The sequence below is a fragment of the Drosophila virilis genome, chromosome 5 (genome assembly GCF_030788295.1).
Source record: "Drosophila virilis strain 15010-1051.87 chromosome 5, Dvir_AGI_RSII-ME, whole genome shotgun sequence".
NCBI classification, from domain to species: domain Eukaryota; kingdom Metazoa; phylum Arthropoda; class Insecta; order Diptera; family Drosophilidae; genus Drosophila; species Drosophila virilis.
In genome coordinates this window covers 16,547,772-16,569,466 of record NC_091547.1, presented here as the reverse complement: position 1 = coordinate 16,569,466, position 21,695 = coordinate 16,547,772, and the positions used below count along the sequence as shown (strand labels likewise).

The window sequence follows — 21,695 nt, the reverse complement described above, 5'->3', positions numbered from 1 at the left end:
TTTTTTTAAGATATTGTGTAAATTTAATAATACAGAAAATACAATAAATTATCGATTGCTTATAAATATATATATATATATATGTATATTTATTTTAGAGCGTTTCAATGTTTGTTCGTGTCATCAAATTTTGATGCATATTTTTTTGATAATTTTGCCAGTTCAATTAGTTCTATACTTTAAAGGATTTTCTGTTTACACACACTTGTATCAATTTGTTGTTGTTGCTTTTAAAAACCGTTCTGCTCACTAACACTAACACACATACATTTTACATAATAATTACGCGCTTAAATATAATAGATTGATTTTGCATTCCTTTTTTTTTTTTTTTTTTTGTTAAATAGTGTATCTATATTTTTTCACTTTTTGTTGTTGTTTGTAGTAAAATTAAATGTTTTGCTTTTAAATATTTAAAAATTATATGTTTATATATATTTTGTTTAGATGCTAAAAATGTTGCTGCATACTTTTTAGGTGAATTCGCTGAAAAGTCTTGCATTGAGTTATGAAATTGTTTGTTGCTGTTGTGTGTTTGTTGTTGTTGTTGTTGATGTTGCTGTTGCATGCATAGATTTTGCCTAGCTGCCTAGGTGCTTAAATAGTAAAGTAATCATTTGTAGTTTAGTGTAATACTCGCAACTTGTGACCGTTTTTTCTTCATTCTTTTGTTTTTGGTATGAAAGTAGTGTTCGTTTTAAGACATGTTTTATATAGAAGATTATAATTGCTTAATATTGTAATTGCTTTTTTTTTTAGTATTTTATGTTTTTTTATATATATATATTTTTGTTGTTGCATTTGCTAGTTGTTGTTGCTGTCTGCTATTTGTTGCTCTTGTTGCTGTTCATTTTCTAATTCGTAATTTTAATTAGTTCAATGGAAGGCAAAACATGTGCTGCAGTAGACTTTTATTATTATTTGCTTGCATTTGATTATTATGATTGTTATTGTTACCATTATGATGATGTTGCTGCTGCTGATGCTGTTGCAGTTGCTGCTGTTGCTGTTGCAGTTGTTGCTGTTGTTGTTGTTGCTGTGGGTATGGATGATATTGCTGTGCCTGTAGCGTTTGCTGTTGGCGATAATGTTGCTGCTGGCTTATATTATTATTGGTATTGGCTGCACCTCCCGCGCTGTTCAAATGCAAGAGGCTCAAATCGTCAGCCACGGAATCGTAATCACTGGAATCCTCGCCATAAAGCTGCAAGAGTTAATAATGAAATTCAATTTCAATTACAGAGTCTAAAAAGGTTGAAATATTGGTTGCTTTTTCATTGCTTTTACAATAGATAAGATAAAATAGGAATCAAACGTCTAAAGAAATATACTTAAGGTTCAGTTTAAGCTTGACACATACTTTAACATTGATGGTAAAAGTATCATCGGTTGCTTAGGTTTTACTTACACGCATATTATATGGATGTAAATCACACGTCTCGTGGTGTCAGACGCAATCCTCCAATGACATAAGCAAGGGGTTTACATACTCGAAGCCCTCGAATTCCGATTGATCGATATTATCAATGACATGGCTATGGAAGAGAATGATATATTAGTAAAAATAATATTTGAAAACCTATTGGATTGTTAAAAATCGATTATAGAGGAAGAGAATTATAACAAAAAACCAACTTACTCATCATCTGGTGTCAGCTGCACCGGTTCCCCGGTAAACTCGATCGGGAAATTAGCCAGATCGCGATCTGAGTCTAAGCGTGGCTTGAATGGAGGCGAAACCTGTTTGCGTTCGAGCTGCATGAGGTTGAAATTGGCATGTGTTTGGTTGTGCAGACGTGTGCGTGTGTGTGCGTGTGTGTATAGAGGATATGCAAAGATAGTAAAAATAAAATGATTATAGCTAAAGATAGTGCCAGCCAATTTCGGCAAACGGATAAAACAAATTCAATAAGGCTCAGGACACATTTCGAATGCATGTCCGTGTGCGTTTTTCTGTGTGTGTATTGATGATAATGATGATAAGTAGATAGATCGAGCTGGGTAGGGGGGTGATCTTTATTTTTGAAAGGGGGGGGGGGGGGGTTGATTGATAATAGAGAGTCGAGCAGGAGACAGCGGGCGGGTTCACAATGTGGCTGAGAGCGAACATTACCTGCTGTTAGTCTGACCGCGAATGCTATGAAGTTATTATTCGTATAATTTATTTTTGGGTATTGTCTCATGCGTCGTTGTACAAATAGAACAAAATAACCAAAACTAGAAGGCATTTACTTTTCTTTTTTTTTTTTACATTTGTTTTTCTTGACACAAAACTTACGGATCGTCTGGCGTCAATTCAGCCGGTTCTCTGGTAAATTGAACGTCAAAGTTTGTTGTCATATAAGGATCGCCAGGATCCAGGGTTGGTATATAAGGCGGTTGTACCTCCTTTTGTGCAATCTTTTCATACACAAAATTATATATAGTACGTTAAATACTTAATCATATGGGTTAAAATACTCGCAATATTCAAAATACACCAGAAAATAAATAAATTAAATTCTGACAATTAACATATAAGGTTGTCTTCATTCAATTAGAAATGAAAACATTTTTGGAGCACCTTTCACTAACTACAATATTTATTTCTTGACATAAATTCGAATGCTGATTGATGTATGTTTTATATTCGGGTTTAAATATACCAACCTATTTAAAGGTTCTTTCACTTTTATTCCCTACATATCTATCCTACCCTATCTTATTTTGATTTCGAGAGTTCCAAAAAGAGTCCCTTAACGTCTTATTTTTTAAAAGTTTCCTTTACTCTGTCATTATTAACTCTAGCTTTAAGCATAGGGCGGGCTTCAAGGAGATTATAAATTATATAATTTCGGACAGACAGAAATAACTAACATTGCCAAAGCTGACTATATAAATTCTTTCTTTGGGAACAGGGTATACAGGAAAAAGAAAGCTCTGCTCTGCTCCGGATTAACTTGAACATTAAATAATTACTTATAATATTTTGAGCTCTAAAATGATTGGAGCACCACAAATATCATCATTATTAACAACACTCTGACATCATCAAATACACACAAACAGATAGTGTCCATGCGTTGGCCTTAGACTTACCATTTCCCAATCAATAACCTTGAAGAACGGATGATTTACAATATCCATGAAGGCAGATTCGCGATGGCAGCCCAGGCGATCGGCAGGATTCTTGTTGAGGAATCCTTTGAGAACGGAGGCAGCTTTGACGCTCAACGAACGCGGTATGCGTATGGTTTTCTCCAGAATCACTTGGAATAGATAATCCTCGGTGTTCTGCAATCAATGAATGAAATGTTAGACATCTGCTGGAGTTGGGCAAATCTATGAAAGCTACCTGATCTGGATTTTCAGAAGCGCCGGCAATGTCGAAGGGACTGCGACCAGCGAGCATCTCGTAGAGAAGCACACCGAGTGCCCACCAGTCCACCGAGAAGCCATAATCCTCGCCACGCAGTATCTCAGGCGCTATATAGTTGGGTGTGCCGCAGAAGGTGGAGGTGGTGTCACCCGGACGAATGCCCTCCTTGCACATGCCGTAATCCGTTAGCTTTATGTGGCCCTCATGATCCAGCAGCACGTTGTCCAGTTTCAGATCGCGATAGATGATGCCCTTCTCGTGCAGAAAGTTTAGTGCCAAACTAATCTCAGCTGCATAAAAGCGAGCGTGCTCCTCCGGCAAACGACGTTGCCTCTGCATGTGGTACATCAAGTCGCCGCCGCGCACAAACTCAATGACAAAGAAGAGGCGCGAGGGTGTCTGGAAGCAAGAGTGCAGCCCCACCAGGAAGGGATGATTCGAGGCTGTCTCAAAGACATGCTTCTCGGTCTGCACCCAGTCAATGTCCTCGTCATCGGTGACCAGCGCCTTTTTGATCACCTTCATCGCATAGATGCGACGCGTGCGTTTCAGCTCCACCATTAGCACCTTGGCATAGCTGCCGCGTCCAATGACGCGTATCAGCTCAAAGTCATTCAACGAGTACTGGCGCTGGGTGGCCGGCTCCATCGAATCTTCGGGCGGTGGCGGCACAACAATGTGGGCGTGCTCGTGTGGCTCATAGGAATCGGTAGCACCGCCAACCGCCTCGTACGGCAGCGGTGGCAATGGCACCGGCATCGGATCGCTGGCCTCCTCGGCACGCTCCTTGACCAGCGGCTCTGGCTGATCGGTGCAGTGCTTCTGCACCAGCTTATGGCACTTTTTGTGCACCAACAGCTTGCACTGTATACACTTGAAACCCTGACGACCCAGGCCCCAGATGCGATCCTGGCAATACGCACAGAAGGCACGCTAAAAAACAGAAAAGAGTAAATTATTATTTGCTTTATTATTTTATAAAATAAAGTGTATCTTTTATTCGATGCTTCGATTTCGATCTTTGTGTATCAATGAAAATTTGTATATCCTAGCAGAGAGTATTTGTAATGCATAATTTGAATTTTATTTATTATTGATTATTTTGGTATTTTTCTCATTTAAAATTCTAATTTGGCTTCGATACTATTTAGATTTTGTTTATTTCATTTAATATTGGTCTCATGACTTCCACTTTTTGTCTCATTTGCCCAGTGTGCAGTGGTGCTTCTATTAGATATCTAAAATACACGCATATGTGTCTACTTACGCGATTAAAACGTTTGGCCTGGAAAATGTGTCCATTGACGCGATATAATTTTCGCCAGCGACGTGCGCCTCGTCTGTAGATGCTGCCTATTGGAAAGAGATATCAGAATGGAGTTAATAAAAGTGTTTCTAAAAAAAAAATGTACAGAGAGAAAGACTTACGATCTTCGCCATCACAGGACAAGCCTGGCGCTTGAGGAACATTCGGAAATACTGCAAAATACAAATGATAATAAAATATATTGCATTAAATGGCAACGTGCGCGGGCGGATAGGTATAAAAATAATTATCAAAATTGTTCACTTTCAATTCATTTTTATGCTTACGGCCAGTTGGTTTGCCCATGGTGAGCCTGACCTTATCAATTTTACTCGCCGAACACTAAAGCCCAGCAAAGTGATTTTCTTGTTGTATATTTTCTGTGTCTTTTTATTATATTTTTGCTATATATTTTTTTATTTTTGCTTTTTTTACTTATAAACGGATTTTTGCCCAGCCACATTTGCCGTCGATTGTGTGTCTGATGTGGCTTGTTAACATGACAGAACCAACTCCATGACTGAGACAGACGAGCGCTAGGCGGTCGGGTCTTATCTCTGGAGCGGCCACGCACCATGTACAAAACACAAGCAGCGAGAGCGCAGCGCTCTTTGAGAAGTTTTTCCAAGTAATTGCCGCAGTTAATTAAGTTTTCCGTGCAGCCCAAGAGACAAACGATCCAGTCAGTCAGTGTCCGTCTCAATTGAGTTCAATTGTTCGCACAAGAGTTTTGATATTTTAGCTATAACATTCATATTCAATTAGTTTCCCAACTGCCGTTCATTCCTACGGGGCGTTTCAACATTTGACTCGCCACAAGGCCGCAAATTTGAGGCAACACGATCACAGCGAGCCCATGCTTTGCATTGACCTAGAATTCCCTGCTTCTAATGTCAGGTATTGACTACCTATCTACATACATACGGTATCTGGTAGGCGTTTATCTATGCACAGACACATGAGAGTGTGGGTCTTATCAGCGCGATATGCGATATGTATGACAAAATTTGTTTGGTTTTCGCTCTGTGTATGGGTGTTGTTGTATAGCCGCAGCTACTCATAGCTATAGTAAATGCTTGGCACAGAGATAACTCGGCAAATTTATAGTCCAGATAGAAATATTGGGAAATACAAATAGCTTAGTTGGGAAAGCAGGTGCGTTAGACAGTAGTTTAGTCATAGAATTGAGTAGGCAAAATAATGTGAAGGTCGACCGGATGTTTGCAAGGATAGTGTGGAATACATGTGGAAATGCATGTAGAATGCATCTGAAATACATGTGAAGGACATCTGGTATGCATGCGAAACGCATGTGGAATGCAAGTTAAACGTTTGTAGAATGCATATGCAGTACAACTGGAATATATATTAAATGCATGCATGATGCATATGCAATGCATCTAGAATGTATGTGGACCACATGTGAAGTACATCTCGAAAGCAAGTGAAATGCATATGAATTGCATGTAGAATGCATGTGCAATGTATGTAGAATGAATAAATATGCAGCGCATCTGGAAAACATGTGGAATGCGTATAAAATGCATGTAAAATACACATGCAGTACATCTGGGACGCATGTGGAACACATGTAAAGTACATATGAAAGTACATTTGGAATGCATGTGGCATGCATATGAAATTAATGTGGAATGCATGTAAGATTCATGTGAAATGTATGTAAAGTTCGTATGAAACTTATTTGGAGAAACATGCGTGTGGATCTCTTGTGGTATGTGTGTGGAAGGTAACGCAAAGGTAGCCTACGTGAAGGTCGCAAAACTTGATTAGTTCAACTGATAAAACAAATTTGAGCTATAAAAAAAAACTCGACAAGCAGTCCACAGACTATTTTAATAGCAGTTATTGATTCATAAATAATTCAGTACTGATCTCACGCTCTTATATGGCATCGAAGCTGACAGCCATTGACACTTGAAGTGGCTCTATCAGATCAATACTAACACGAGAAGCCACCACTCATAAAAGTGGCCGTTTGGGTGCTGTAAATTTGTGCCGCCTCACAGAAGCCGCTCCAGATGATCATCGTCGTCTTTGTGGCGGGTTCAGCGCGGGTCAGACAGCCGCACGGGCGCAATAGCGGTTTCCAATTAAAACTAGTTAAAGTTATTATGTATAAAAATAATATTTATGATATTTTCTTATATGTTTGAGGCTTTTTGGCACGCGCGTAAAGGCGTCGTCACCGCGCGAGCTTCAGCTGCGAACTGAGGCCGCAAAAGCGAGCAAAAGAACCGAATTCAAAAAGCACAACAAAAGAAAAACCGCATAACAAAGAAATAACAGACTCAAGAGGCTTTTGAATTGTCGCTAGAATTGGACGAAGCGCTGAACTCTAATTGGGAGCAAGTGAGAGCGCAGCGAATGGCACAGACTTTAAGATCAGGGATGGAAATTAATGCTCTAAGAAATATTTACTTATTCAAATGAAATAAAATGTGAATAAAGCTAATTGAAATAAATCATTTAATACATATAAAAACAGTGTTTTTCTTGCTAGAAGAATGACATAGTTTAAAGTCCTTTATATAGGACGATAGTTGGTGTTTTTACCTATGGAGAGCCAACAATTACCCATTGTAGAGAAATTTAAAAGCTAAGAAATAATTGAAAATTGATTTTTGACATATTAACTTAAAAGTCTAAAAGTAAGTTTATATGTCTATCGGATTTTATAGGACTCTTCTTAAATTAATAAATTTGTGCATTTTTTCCCAATTTTTCGTAGCACATTTTTGAATATATTCTATTGAATTCAACTTGAACTTTTCTCTGATGAGGCTAACATTAAGTTATGCATGTGTTAAATTATAAACGAAAGGAATTTTTATCAGTGATATTAAATCTTTTATTTGAAGGGCTGTAAATCTAACAAATAATATAAAACACAGTTAAATAACACAATAATATAATAATAATAATAATATAATAATAATTTAATAAGTCACATATTGTCAGACTTATATTATTAATAAGGCCCTCTGCTTGAATACGTTTCCCATTTAATTTGTTCACCAAACGCTTTCACTCTAGTCTCAAATACAATTCTGGACATTTTGTTGCCCATCTCGTACAATTACCTGTTGCATAGGCTGGCTCAATCTCCTCCTCGGATTGCAGCTGATGCTGCGGGGGCATCTGATGTTGTTGCTGCTGGCCGTGCTGTTGCGTAACGCCCATGGGAACCGTGGGTATGGGCACGGGAATGGGCAGACGCTCGTAGTGTATGCACTCGTGATGGTATTGCTGATGATGATGCCCGTGGCCATTGTGTATGGTGCCCAGGACGCTGCTGCGTCCACCAATGCTGCCGCCAGCGATGCTACCGCCAGCTCCACAGCCATTAAGGCCGCTGCCAGCGCTGCCGCTGTGATGACCATGATGATAGTCCATTAGCATGCCGGGGCCGCCGATGGCCACAGTGGCGCCGATAGCACCACCGCCACCGCCACTGCTGCCGCCACCGGAGTCATCGGTGGTGGTAGTGGTGTTGTGGCAACGACTGGAGCAGCGGCCCAGCGAGCCGCTGCCGGTGCTGTGATGCCCGAGGCTGCCCATATGCCCGGCATGTCCCATTACCAGCATGCCGCCCATTATGGAGCCACCGCAGCCTTGGCTGGAATCGGAGCCAGAGTCATGCCCGGTGCAGACGGCACCCGCCGAACCTGGCCTGCTTAGCGTCGCATGCGGCGGCGTCACCGACGCCGTCGTCTGCATATAATGATGCGTATACGGATGCGGATGCGGCACATCGTAATCACCCGTATCGATGTGACTGGCGGATATCATGCCAATGCTGCCGGTGCTGCCTGTGCCCACGCCCACGCCCACGCCGATTCCAACTCCAACTCCGACGCCGCCCTGCAGACAGCCCAGCGAACCGTGGGCGCTGCCATGATGACTGTGACTGTGATGGCTGCCATGGGCGCTGCCGCTGCGACTGTGAAGCGAGACGCCTCTGGTCAGCGTATTGTTGGCCGACTGTATGGAACTGACCACAGCGCCGCGGCACATGATGTCCGACAGTTGATTGGCCTGAATATCAAAGTACTTCGACTGGCCACACACAGGAAGGAAGGGGAACAAATGTCAGTTGATAAGCTCAAGTCCCTAGAGAGCTGTGCTTGATTTACAACATTCGTTGCCTTGACTACCCATTCAATAAATGTTACATTTTCCAATTACGCGAATTACTTGCATTTGGGGGCTGTTCCGCAATGCGATTCTGATCCAATTTCTCCAAACTATCTGAGTAGATTTTATCAAAACTTTTGAAAGAGTTTTTCTTGGTAAATTCCTAGAAAGTGCTCCTAAATATGGGGAATCTTCAATGCTTAATGTTTAGCTAAATAACTATAGTTAAAAGCAGCTCCTAAGAATCTTTAGTTAAACAACTTAGGTACAATAGAAATTAGGGATTTAGGCGAAACTTTATTTGATTATGGCTAACATTTCTAGAAGTATTAGGTCAAAGAAAAAGTTGGAATTCCATTTTCTAATTGATATCTTCTTAACTTCGGACAATATTTTTTTAAATGGTTTTGCATAGGGCACAAACTGAAGAGGCTACTTTAAGTTATGTGTTATATATATATATCAATTCTTCTAGTCTGAGAGAATCTAAGTATTAAAATGTTAATCCAAAATTTAGTAAATTCTGTTTTTAGTAAATTCTTTGAATAGTATTATTCACTTGTCAAGTTCCTAACATATATATCTATATAGCTTAGCTTATCTCATTTACATGGCTTTACGCGGATTTGCGCCCAAAATTGTGATCAACTTGAATTGGTCTCATTTCTTTGTTTGGCATTTTACGGTTCGAATCATGCACAGCTCTGGAGCCCTGTTCTATTAAGTACCGTGTTCAGTACCTGCGGACTGTCCAGCTGATCCAGCGACTGTCTGCGTGCCGCATAGTCCAGGTGCGTGAGCAACTGCTGTGCGGCCGGGCAATTCTTGTTCGAGTGCTGATGCAGATGCTGCTGCGAGGATGTGAGCAACGGCGGCGGCGGCGGCGTTATCGAGCCGCACGGCGAACCCGGACAGGGACTGGAGCAGCGCGACCGGCATGTGGGACTGTAGCAGAGTGTGCCGCCGCCTCCTTGTTGACTGGCCGATGGTGTCGAGGGGCAGGTCTGTGACTGCTGCGACTGCTGCTGTTGTTGTTGCTGCTGTTGTTGTTGTTGCTGCTGCTGCTGCTGCTGTTGTGGCAAGCACGGCGGCGGCTGCTCCTCCTCCTCCTCCTGCTGCACAAGATTGACGGGCAGCGGGGTGCACTGCGTCAGGCGGCGTGGCGAGCGTCCACGATCCACTGTCGTGGCGGACCAGTAGCCCCAAGCCATAATTCGTGTGTGTTTCTTGTTGTTGCTGTTGTTGTTATTTTAGTTTTGTACGCGGCGCGTTGAAGATTCAGTTCGGTTTGTTTTGCACTTGAATTTTGCTGTTGCCGCTGCCGCTAGTTGCGATTAATTGCCGCAAATTTGCATAAACTGGCAATGTCAACAAGCGTACCAAAGAGTGGGGCACAAGCAACGCAAAGAGAATGAAAACTTTAGACCAAATTGCACAGTGGTACAAGTGTGCGTCAAACAACCTGCTGATCACACATCAAAATTTATTCGACTCTTTTTTTTTGCGAACAGAATAGTTACTAGTTGTAAAACACTGCATTTAGTTAGACGATAAAACAAACAACCCTTGAATACATTTAGTTTATCATTTGTAATTGAAATTATATAAGCTGTTCAATTTGCTTCTCACTCACAACTTAAAAGTTAGTTTTTATAAAAACACTGTTTTCCATTTTCCCTTAAAAATCGCACACCAAAACTACAATGACTGAAAAGGCAATATCCTTCTTGTAATTGGTAACTTTTTGAAATATTATGTCATTTATGTACTTTAGTCACAACACAATCAACTCCCGTGCCACTGTGCCGGCTCAAGTGAAAATTGTGTGGCACATGGCAGCACATAGTAAACGAACACAACAAAAAAAAAAATAGAATAGAAACCGGGACAAGGCCCAGCAGCAGCTGCAACGGCACTTTCTGCATTTACCGTTGAGAACGGGCAGCAACGCCGCGGGCTGCCTAAAACTATGCAATGCAAAAGTTTTCAAAGCCAAGCGACAGCTGCGCCCCTTGGCGTGCAAATTCTATAGTTTAAAATGATTGATTAAAAACTGCAGGCAATGGGCGGCTATGGGGCGTGGCCGGCTATGGGCGTCATGCAGACGGGGCTGTCGCCGCAGAAACCACACCTAAAAAAAAATATAAATTGTGTAATAATGGGCAGAACACAGCATGATGGCAGAAGTGGGAGCGAGACAGCGCAACGATGAGAGGGAGAGATGCGGCGAAATGCAAGCAAAACAGCTGACAACTCTGTTCAAGCGCACAGGCACACAGGCACACACACACACACACACATCAGCACACACACATACAGCGGCGCTGCGACAATCACAAACAATTGAACCCAAGTCAAACGAGCGCACAAGTTGCTGCAAATTGTCAAAGGCGTGAATGCCTATGAAGTTAAAGCGAGAAGGAACTACATTGCGAAAGAGAGTATCGAAATGCGAGAGAGCGTATGCCAAGCTGCGCAGGGAAATTTTACTCGCAGCGCGACAGCCCGAGAAAGGTATGCAATCCTCCCCAGTGCAGTCAAGTGTAAATAGAAAATTTCTTCAAGTGTATTGGTAGGTCACATCAAAATTGCTTGACGTTGGGACATTGTTGTTGTTGTTGTTGTTGTTGTTGTTGTTGCTGTTGTTGTTTTCGTTGTTGCTGTTGCTGTTGTCGCTGTCGCTGGTCTTGTAGCTTGTTGAGACAATTGAAATTAAGTACTCTACTTTCATGCATAATTCGCATGATTAACGAGGCAACCAGAGGGTGGCTCCCACAGCAGCAGCAACAGCGCACAGCAGCAGCAGCATCCACTTGAGGCAAGTGGTTTCTGTCGTGACAAGTCAGTCGATCCTTGCTTTTGTGCTGACAATGCAGCCTGGCCAGGGACCCAAGCCAATGCCCATTGAGAGTGCCCCAGCCCGGTGGGAGCCGGCTGCGGGGCGGGCGCGTGTTTTGGTTAACATCGTTTGCTAAATATAAACACACTTTCCAGGCATTGTTTGGTGACTGCAATTGGAGCATGAATATTGGTTGGGCCCCATCAGAGGCATGCAGTTGGGCGGCAAATGCGGGGTTCGCGGGTCACCGAACGAGCTGACAAGTTGGTTAGTTGCACAGCATTAAAATTGCCCCAGCACCCAAACACCCAACCACTCAACCACCCAAACCGACCAGCCACCCACTCAGTGACAGTGTGCGGTAAATCAATCAGTGGCTAACCCCAGAGATCCTTTGACGTTGCAATAAACTCGAAATGAGAATATAATTTTATGAGCACGTTGTTTTGCCAGCTAAACGAGCTTTATCCTATAATAGAAACTTTCTGCAGCCGCTTTAATTAAATCATGAAACAAACTTTCCTCAAAAGGAAGCTGACACAAATGATAAAATGTCGTTAAATTAATTGTTTTACTTGTTTTTATAACTTTAAGAATACTTAGTTATAGTTCCCAACTGTATATTTAACCGGGTTAGTCTGCCCTATTCATGTCACTTTCTTGTCATTGCACAAATTTTAAGTATAGTTTGATCAAATTGTTTGGTCTATATAAAGCTGATTGTCCTATATCTTTCTCGCATATATATTCGACTTATACAACTTGAGACTTACAGCATTTTAAATTATAGTTCTTAACAGATATAAATTGTTATTTTTTTAAAAGTATGTATTTAACGATAGTATTTAAAGTAACACACATGTGGATTATAATCACGTTACGTAACACTGTATCGATGAGTAATAAAATGTTAACATAATAATGTAACTGTTAACAGAATGATAAAAACTTAACATATGAGATAACATAATAAAGTTAATTCCAGATCGTGCATGAATAATGCTGTTTCACAGTTGATTTAAAAACGATTATTTTTAAAAATCAGAAGTTCTTGAGCTCTCTCCAGAAACTACTCAATTATGGCATATGTCAAAATTGATTGATAGTCACCATCGAAGCACGGCATTTGGATGAAAGGCTTCTTTTCTTTTCAAGAAAACAATAATGTTTGATTTATAATAACATGCATCTACCTTCAGTCTATGATGCAACCTCTAGAATATGCACATAGATACATGCATATATAAACACATACTATATAGATTATATATGAATTATACTCCTTTTGTTCTTTTTGAAGAGGTAAAGGAATAAAAGAAACTAAATTGCAAATGCTAAATGCCTTTCATGCCTTTCCCTGTAAGTTTTCCATCAATTTAAGGCTCTTCAGACACTGAGTAGCTATAAGGATTAGCATATTGAATGCATTACGCATACGCACTGTAATCGAACTGAAATGAATGGGCAACATGTTGAGCAAGTATCAATTACATGAATTAGCAATAATGCCCAACAACTCGGCTCGAAACATTGCTAATGGGGCTAATCAATCAGAAATACACAAAGCAGTGTGAAATAATGCTAAAGCTACAATGTGACACAATATAATATGATAATTAATGCATTATGCCGTTGTCAACATCTATTATTAAGAGCCAGTCAATGTTCAATGATTAAATGATACCGCGCCAGATTTAGCAATTCAACTACAATACGTATATATTCATCTCTATATATCTATATATAGAGTGTGCTACTTCAACGAATTGGCGAATCAACAATGCTTAAGTATCTGCAAACAATGGGCTTACATCACATCACACGGCGCAGTCAACCGTTGATGTTTATCAGGACACGCCCCAGCGAAATCCACTCAAGCTGCCAGCGATAATAACGATAAATAAAACAACAACAGCAACAACAACAATAAGGCGAGCGGCCATCTTAAAGCCGCGTTCTCTGTCTACGCTGGCAGCCTCCTGCTGCCGCTCTGCCTCTAACCCGTAGTTAAGCAACAAACATTTGCCTGCGACTGACGTCAGAGGCGAAGGCAAAACGAGCAGAACCGTAAATTTGTGTGTGCCTGGTGCCTGCTGCCCGGCCATTTGGCAAAGCCACCTGCGTCCGATACTTGGCCAGAGCTGAAGCACTTTGCACTCTTAAATTTCACGCCACAAGAAAGGACGCAAACAACTCCAAAGGCAAAGCAGCCAAATGCGAGTGCGACTATCGCTGTGAGCTGAGGCCATTCTGGAGCTGGCCATGCATGCAAAACGAGTCCAAATGTACGTCATGTGCATGACTAAGCGTGGGTGGGGGGGCTGACGGGTGGTGGCTGGGGTTTTACGAGCCAACTGAGAGCTAACAATAATTTCATTAAGCCCAATGGCATCATTAAAATATGCCAAACAATCATAATGTGCCCACTCTGCAGGGCTGGCGTTGGGCGAGCCCCAAAAAGTATGCAATGCCAAAATGTAAATGTGTTGATTTGCCAGCAACAACAAGAACAACAAAATTTAAATGGCATCGCATTTGAAGGCGACAGCTTGGCCAACAAATTTGTCGATTGTGGGCTTTTGATTTTCACACACACACACACACACACGCACACGTGTCTGGAGAGCCGAAACGAGAGAAAGAAAGAGAGGGAGGGAGGGAGAGAGCGAGCGCAAATTGTGCGCCCTGCAGCGTCTTGGCAACATACTGACACACATACAGCCACAGCTAGCTACACATGTGTGTTTGTGTGTGTGTTTGTGTTTGTTAGCCTGGTCAAGTACCAAGTATTTGGGCATCTTTTTGGCCTAGACAGCTTTTGGGCTTGTAATGCAGGCAGGCGACGGCGTCATCAACGTTTGGATGAAGTGCAAATGCCTGCTGGGGTCAAGTTTAGGGCGGGGGGGGGTCTTACACAAACACAAGCACACACACACACATGTGTATAGTGTGTGTGTGTGTGTGTGTGTTTTTTTTTTTGCGGCACGTCTGTTTGCCACTGTGTTTGTTTGTCTGTCTGTCCGTGTGCGCCGCAGCAGCCGAAAGACGAATCAGCGAAGCAAATGAAAATCAATGATTCGATTTTGGTGCTCAGCAAACGAGCTGCGACGTTAACATGAACCGGATTCAGTCGCAACCAACAATTTGATTAAGTGACAAATGTAAAACATGACACTTGCCTTGCGGGTATACCGCAAAATTGAAGGTGAACACGCGTCCTGTTTCCCCTGTTTCTATCAGAAAAAAAGTACAATGCCACACAAAAAGTACAAGCAAAAATATGACAAGCTGCTCGTTTAAATTTCAAATTTAAAATTGGAGTAAAAAGGAAATATAAATTATTTATAGTTGAAATCTCTCTGATATATCAAGTAAATTGAATTTAAAATCAGTTTTTGCTGAACCCAAGTTTTCACTATTCAAAAATTATGTTATTAATAAAACAAATATAATTGACTAAGTTACTAAATTCATGAAATTATTATGGCTCACATTTGAAATGAATAAGATAAACCTAAGCTTATTTAACAAATGCATAGACATAAATGACTTAAGCATAAGCCCAACCCAATTCATTCACTTCACAAGTAAAACTTGTCTGCGTTGTGAATAAAGCCTAAAAGCATGCTATACAATTCTTAATCACAGTCAATCGACTGTGCTTTAATCTTCAACAATCCCATTTAAATATCGACTTAAGAGCAGACATTTAAATGTTTCAGGCTCTCCTGAACAGCTTAATTCGAGACAAAAATAGTTAAACTAGTCATTTGCAGCAGCTATCAATCATACGCCCCGTTGCACAGTAGAATCAAAGCGGAAAAACTAATCAGAATTCCAAACCAAATGCGATGCCAGTCAAAAAATATTGCCCCGCGGCAATTGATTTTTTTTTTGCTTCAAATTTTATACTTGTTTTTTCCTCCTTTGAAGTACTTCTTGGGCGAACAGCGAGAAGTTTACTAAGAATTTTATTTAAATAATTTAACAAACCCTTTCGCTGGGCTTTTCACGTTTTGTGTCAACAATTGGCAACGTTTCAGTTAAATTCACTCAGTTTATACTTTATATTATGTATAATTTATATATGCGTGTGAGTGAGTCTGTGTGTGTGTGTGTGTGCGTGCGTGCATGTGTGTGTGTGTGGGGTAATTTGGTATATTTGCTGTGCGCGACGACGCGACGTTAGCAACAGCAAGAAAAAGCGAAGCTTTCTTTCTTTTTTATTTTTTTTTTTTTTTTGTTTTAATTTGTTCCGTTTTATTCTATCCGCACGGCACTTCCAGACAGGCGAGCAGCCACGGCGCGAGTGTTGCGACAGAACGACGAATGCCGACGCAGTCCAAAAGTTTTGCTAGGGATATTTTTGCACACACACATAATGAGAGCCGTCCCGTGCTGTGTGTGTGTGTGTGTGTGTGTGTGTGTGTGTCTGCCCGCTGTTCAATGTCAGGTGACGCAGGCAGGCAGGCAGCAGCAGAGGCAGAAACAGCGCCGGACGCCTTTTAAAGTTCGGCTCCTGCACTTGCGCTCAATTTCACTTCCTTTGAAACTTTGGCAGCCGCCTAGCAAATGGCAAACGCCGGCGCAGCATTGCCAGCAGTTGAGCGAGCTAGAGCAGCTCAGCTGGCAATGCTATCAGCGCTCAGCTGTTTTTTTTTTTTTTTTTTTGTATTGTCTTTTGTTCCACTCAGCGCTTCGGAGGGAAATTGTTCTCTTGCTAACTATCTCTATCTCGCTCTGCTGTGAGGGCATCTTGTATATCGACCTTATGTGTTTCAAAGCTTGTACGCCTGGATAAAGTTTGTTGCGCGCGTGTTAGTGTGCGTGTGTGTGCGAGTATAGGCCAGCGTTGCCATATTGCAGGCGCATAAATTATAACGACAGGCGGTGAGATAAAGAGAAAGAGAGCGCGCTTGTGACAGAGAGCGGAACAAAGGGGCAGACGCTTTATTGTTAGCCGGAGATGAAACCGGAAGGTAGAAGGCAAAACACAAGGCAACCAAAACAACGGCTTATAAAAACGCCTGCCCCACATACATGCACACAGACACAGCATTTACTAATCAACACACAGCAACACCAGCAGCAGCAGCAGCAGCAGCAACAACAACAACAACAAAACAACCACAACAACAACTGTAGCAATAACAATAACTACACAAACAAACATGCAAAGGTAGCAAAACATCAACAGTCGCGTCGTGTAATGCTTTTAAGGCGCTTGTATGAGTTTTGTGGTACATGTGTACACGTATGTGTGTGTGTGTGTGTGTGTGTGTGTGTGTGTGTGTAGCAGCAGCATAATATGTTAGCACACAGACTGAAGACAGAAGCGGAGAGAAAAACGCACAGAAAATGCTTTTAATACATTTTAAGCCGCATTTTTTCACACGTGGCTACAAAAAAAACAAAAAAAAAAAAACAAGAACTACAACAAATGCGGGAAATATTCATGGATGGCAACATGTAGAGGATAGTCCGGAAGCCGGAATATATCCAAAAAAAAAAGAGAAAACATTTCTAAACTTTGTTGAGTGTTTTGCGGTGGCAAAATTATACCAGCTCAAGGTTTTTGCTGGCTGAACTCAGTTTTTTGCTATTTACGACAACAGTCGAAAAAAAAAACAAAAGAAAAATTAAAATAAACTACCCTGGAACGAAGCCCGAGATAACGGTAAACTTTGAAGGCATGAATTAGAGTTAAAGCATTCGCGGGGATATATTTGCAAAAAGTTCTAGATATCAAAAGGCGATAACATTCAACTTTTTTGTTTAGTCAACTAACACTTATTCCAGCGCAATTAGAAGTACAGTAAACACTCGCGAGATGAAACTATTTGCCTTTCTCCGATTCGCAAAAGTATTGAAATAAATTATTTAAAACGACTTCGTATATATTTACTTGAATGTTTTTTCGTTTTCATATCTTTTGCATGATAAAATAATTATTTTAGCGTAAAAGAAATATTGTGCATCTAAATTCTACGAGTCGAGTTTCTTTAATTTTTACTCAAAAACTGTCTTCTTGTATCTAAGGAAAATGTGATATATTCGTTTTTTTCAGGACTTTCCACTTATTGTAGGAAAATACTCTAACCTAAAATGTTAATTTGGACCACAAAACATTATAAAATTCTGGTGTTGTCCCATTTTGTTGTTTTACGTGTTTTACAGTTATTTATTGTTGTTGTCGAAACATTTTGTTTTTGTCATTAGGCAAATTTCGAATGGGGCGAAAGCCAAAAACTTTTTGTGGCAAGGATAATTAAGCACAGACAGTTAACTAAACAGATGGCAAAAGACTCTGAGTGTGTGTGTGTGTGTGTGTGTGTGTGTGTGTGTGTGTGTGGGTGCGGGGCATATTCCCCGCGCGTGCCTGCAATGCCAAAGCAGCAGAATAAGCCGCACAAAAATGTAATTTTTGAAAAGCAGCCTAACCAAGCTGGCAGCAAACAATCTAATTATAATGAATTATAAACGAAGCCGGCAGCAGCAATCGGGTCAAAGGGCAGATATGAGCTGAGCAGAACAGAAAAAAAAAAAACAAAGTGTAAGAACAACAGCGGAAAATCGAGGGAGTTACCTAAAACCCGAGTCTACTTAGAGGCGCATAGCAAAACGTTTAGCCTGTAGGTGAGTGTAAGTATATATGTGTCTGTGTGTGCGAGTGTGTGTGTGTGTGTGTGTGTGTGCCGTAATATGCCTGCACAAGTTAATTAATATTTTATGTTATTAACATGGTCGACTGCTGTTTGGATTTGGGCTGCACGGAGGCCAACCGGGAACGCCGGGTGTTTGCCAAAAGGCAACGCCAGGCACCGTTTATTGGGGCTAATAAAGCAACGAACGGCATATTGTTTAACCAGGCTCAAAATGTGCACAAAATTGCGGTTAAATTGTGCTACATCTGAAAGCCCCAAACAGCCAAGTCCAGCCCGAGCACGGGCAACAGCCACAAATGGGCGAAAAATGTTGATAATGAAATTTGTCAAAATTAAAAACTTTCGCATAGTTGTGCGGGCCAACAACAAATGTGTGTAAATGCGCATGTGTGCGTGTTATGTAAATGATACCAACTCACGGAATCCTTTTGCAACATAAAACATATCCCTTTTTCAGCTAAGCCAAAGCCCAAACGGCATTTCGGGCTAAACAAACAATAAATTTACTTCTTAATTAACGATTTGTGTTTACCAGAAACTTCGCCCAAACTCTAGCAGCATTTGGCTTCAGCACAAAATATAAACAAAATAATTTATTGCATATTTTAAATTTGTATTAAAGAACAAAGAACTTATTGTATTATTATTGGAGTTATGTGAAATAATTGTGTATGCCTTATTTAGAAGATATTTCAAAATTCTGGAATAGTTTTCTCAATGACAGAGTGAAACTCTCCAATTACAGAAAAGATGTCCAAACTTGTGGGCAAAGATTTTTCAACTTGAATACTCCGAAATGCGCGACTAGTGGATACCCTTTACTTTCTTTTAGCAACAACATATATAAAATGAAAGATACTTGATCTGTTTATACTTAACTAGAAGATACATGTCAAATTTCGTGAGTCTAGCTTCTAAAACCTTAAAGATTTACTAGGAATAGAAGGACCAATATTCAAGGTCTCAATTCTCTAGTTCTTAGATTGATTCGTTCATAGATACGGATGGTCGGACAGACGATCAGAAATGACTAGATCGACTAAGCTATTGTTGCTAAGCATGAATATATATACTTTATGTTGCCGGAGTTATTTCCTATTGCCTGTTGCATACATTTCCACAAAAACATTCACATTTTGTAAATCCTCGCTATTAGTCTCAAAAAATACATACAAATTCTTTTAGTTTAGGTTAAGTGCTCCATAATCAATCTAACAAAATACAGTCTACGCCCCAATCCTGGTGTTATGACATTGAAGAACAACCCACATTAACCCCAGTGACACATTAAATGGCATTTCGTTCTCAAAGTGACGTGGAATACAAAAAGTGCTTATCGGCAACTCGATAACATCGTCAAAATCAAATAAAGTACTTACAGCATAGAGAATTATATAAATATATATGTATATCGCGATAAGAAAAGACTCTCGACTTACCATGAATGACCAGCTGGGAGTCGTAGTTCATCTCATACAATCGTATGGCTTCATCCAGTTCCATGTTGGTGGATATGGTGCAGGGGTCGTTCTCCTCATCGACCCACTTGATGGTGAAGGGCTGTAAAAGAAGGCAAACACATTTAGTAGAGATACAAGGATCTAGTGATGTGCTCGAAGTCACCTGATCGATGGGAAAGCGGCAAATGTTGCGTATCTCATAGCACAGTTCCTCGTACGTGATATTCTTATTGATGGTCGTGATTATGATCTGGCCATTGTAGGCAGTCTTCACTGTAATGCAATTGGGCGAGGCGCCCAGCAACGAGGCGGCATTGTTCAAGCTGCCAGCGCCACTTCCATCGTTTAAAATTTGCGAGGGCATTTTCTGCATTGGGACGGAAACGTACAAAACGACGATTGAGACGGAGGCGTGTTGCAAGCGGAGTTATTGTCGTTGATATTTATTGAGAATTTATTTGTTTGTTTTGTCTTTAAGTTGTATTTAAACATGCACAAGAATCACAGAAATTATAACGAACTGTAAGAAAATAAACGATAAAGCAAAAATGAATTAGCACATTAGGTGCTTTAAATAAAAATAAGTTAATTAATAATAGATAATATAATTTGTTTGTCTTTTTAGCTCATTGCAACTTAACATTCTGCTGCTGGACTTAACAGCGCTGTTAAGCTATGCTTTAACAGTGTTTTCTGCCTTTCGCATCCCCCCGCCAGAGATGCAGCACGCCCAAAAGCTTCAGATGAAAAGCACTTTTCTCTTATTCGAGCTTTTTTTAATTCAAATCACTTTTTGGGATGCGCCACGCAGCTGTCAAAATTTGACTTTTGCCCCACCACACCGGTTAAAGTTCGCGAGCATAAACAACATGCCACAGGTGTCTGTTGTTGTTGCCGTTCAAACGCACAGCCGAATTCTTGCTGGCAACTAACATTGCAATAGCATGAATCATAGCATCTGTTGCGGCAGCAACTGTTAAAAGGCGTTACGCCCACAGCTGAGAGTAATGCAAAAGAAGCCACAACGAAAATTAGAACGCAAAGCTCAACAGCAAGAACAACAGCAACAATGTTAAGTGTGCTTATTGCGCAAACACGGCCCACGGCCCACAAACAACGAGTATTTGTATTGCTTTAATTAGCGCCGTGCATTGACCAACTAAAAAGGCAGCCAAGACGACAACAACAACAACAACAGCAACAACAGCAGCAGCAGCGCAGCGAGAGCCAAGCCAAGCCAACAAATGCCAAAGCGTAGCAGCGACAACCTGTATTTTTTTTTTTCTTCTTTTCTTTTCTTTGCTCATTTGCATTTAAAATCTGGGCTGTGTTGCCGCTTTTGCTTGAATTTCTATTTGCAGTTGAATTTTTGCAAGACAATAAACTGTCGATTTACTTAATTTCACCTCATTATGCTTACTTCTGTTAGTCGTGGTAATTTGTTTAACCAAAAATGCCGCACAAGGCAATTGTAATAAGCGCACTCTCACACACACACACAAACACACACAGAGACACACACCGCACACACGCAAAGAAAATACTAACGCAAACGGAACACGGCACGCAAAGAAACGGAAACCTTAATTGCAGTTAACTAAAAAGCGACACATAATTAAGCTGACGAAATAAGCGCACGCACTTTAATTGGTATTGTTAGCCATCAATTGTGTTTAAATAATTGTAACATTTTTTACAAATGCAACAAGTGTGGCTGTCTGTGGCTAACAAATTGCGCTGTTTTATACTGAAAACCAAAGATGACACTACATAAATTTAAATATTTATCGATGCCAGAAATTGTGCCATCGATGATCATATTCCACACAATCGTTATATCGATTGTATCGATATTATGTAGAAATTAGTCATATTCCATCTATTATATCGTGATTTATTATTTTTTTTAAAT

The 21,695-nt window shown here is 40.6% G+C and overlaps 1 protein-coding gene across 8 annotated transcripts; it reads right to left on the bottom strand.

Annotated features, from left to right (window-relative positions):
* Positions 1 to 708: 708 nt before the first annotated feature.
* aPKC (protein kinase C iota type) lies at positions 709 to 21,536 on the bottom strand. Of its 8 annotated transcripts, none has more exons than XM_032436858.2 (11): positions 21,204 to 21,536; positions 19,947 to 20,303; positions 19,763 to 19,883; positions 4,787 to 4,837; positions 4,626 to 4,711; positions 3,335 to 4,291; positions 3,079 to 3,273; positions 2,279 to 2,400; positions 1,409 to 1,535; positions 958 to 1,204; positions 709 to 898 (listed from the first exon to the last, which is right to left on the bottom strand). In XM_032436858.2, exons 2-9 carry the CDS (start codon positions 20,154 to 20,156, stop codon positions 1,448 to 1,450), a joined length of 1,830 nt encoding a protein of 609 aa, XP_032292749.1. In that variant the 5' UTR covers positions 20,157 to 20,303; positions 21,204 to 21,536; the 3' UTR covers positions 709 to 898; positions 958 to 1,204; positions 1,409 to 1,447. The 8 variants fall into 8 exon arrangements, with proteins under 8 accessions (XP_032292749.1, XP_032292750.1, XP_032292745.1 ...); XM_032436859.2 differs by lacking the exon at positions 2,279 to 2,400 and adding an exon at positions 1,640 to 1,755 and having other exon boundaries at positions 21,204 to 21,534; XM_032436854.2 differs by lacking the exons at positions 19,763 to 19,883; positions 19,947 to 20,303; positions 21,204 to 21,536 and adding exons at positions 7,766 to 8,741; positions 9,548 to 10,316.
* Positions 21,537 to 21,695: the final 159 nt, after the last annotated feature.

Coding starts and splice junctions, on each gene's coding strand:
- aPKC (XM_032436854.2), bottom strand. CDS start 10,030: ATGGCTTGGGGCTACTGGTCCGCCACGACAGTGGATCGTGGACGCTCG. Junction 8,742..9,547: donor GTCCGCAGGTACTGAACACG/GTACTTAATAGA, acceptor GTGTGTGGCCAG/TCGAAGTACTTTGATATTCA. Junction 2,401..3,078: donor AGGTTATTGATTGGGAAATG/GTAAGTCTAAGG, acceptor GTGTATGAAAAG/ATTGCACAAAAGGAGGTACA.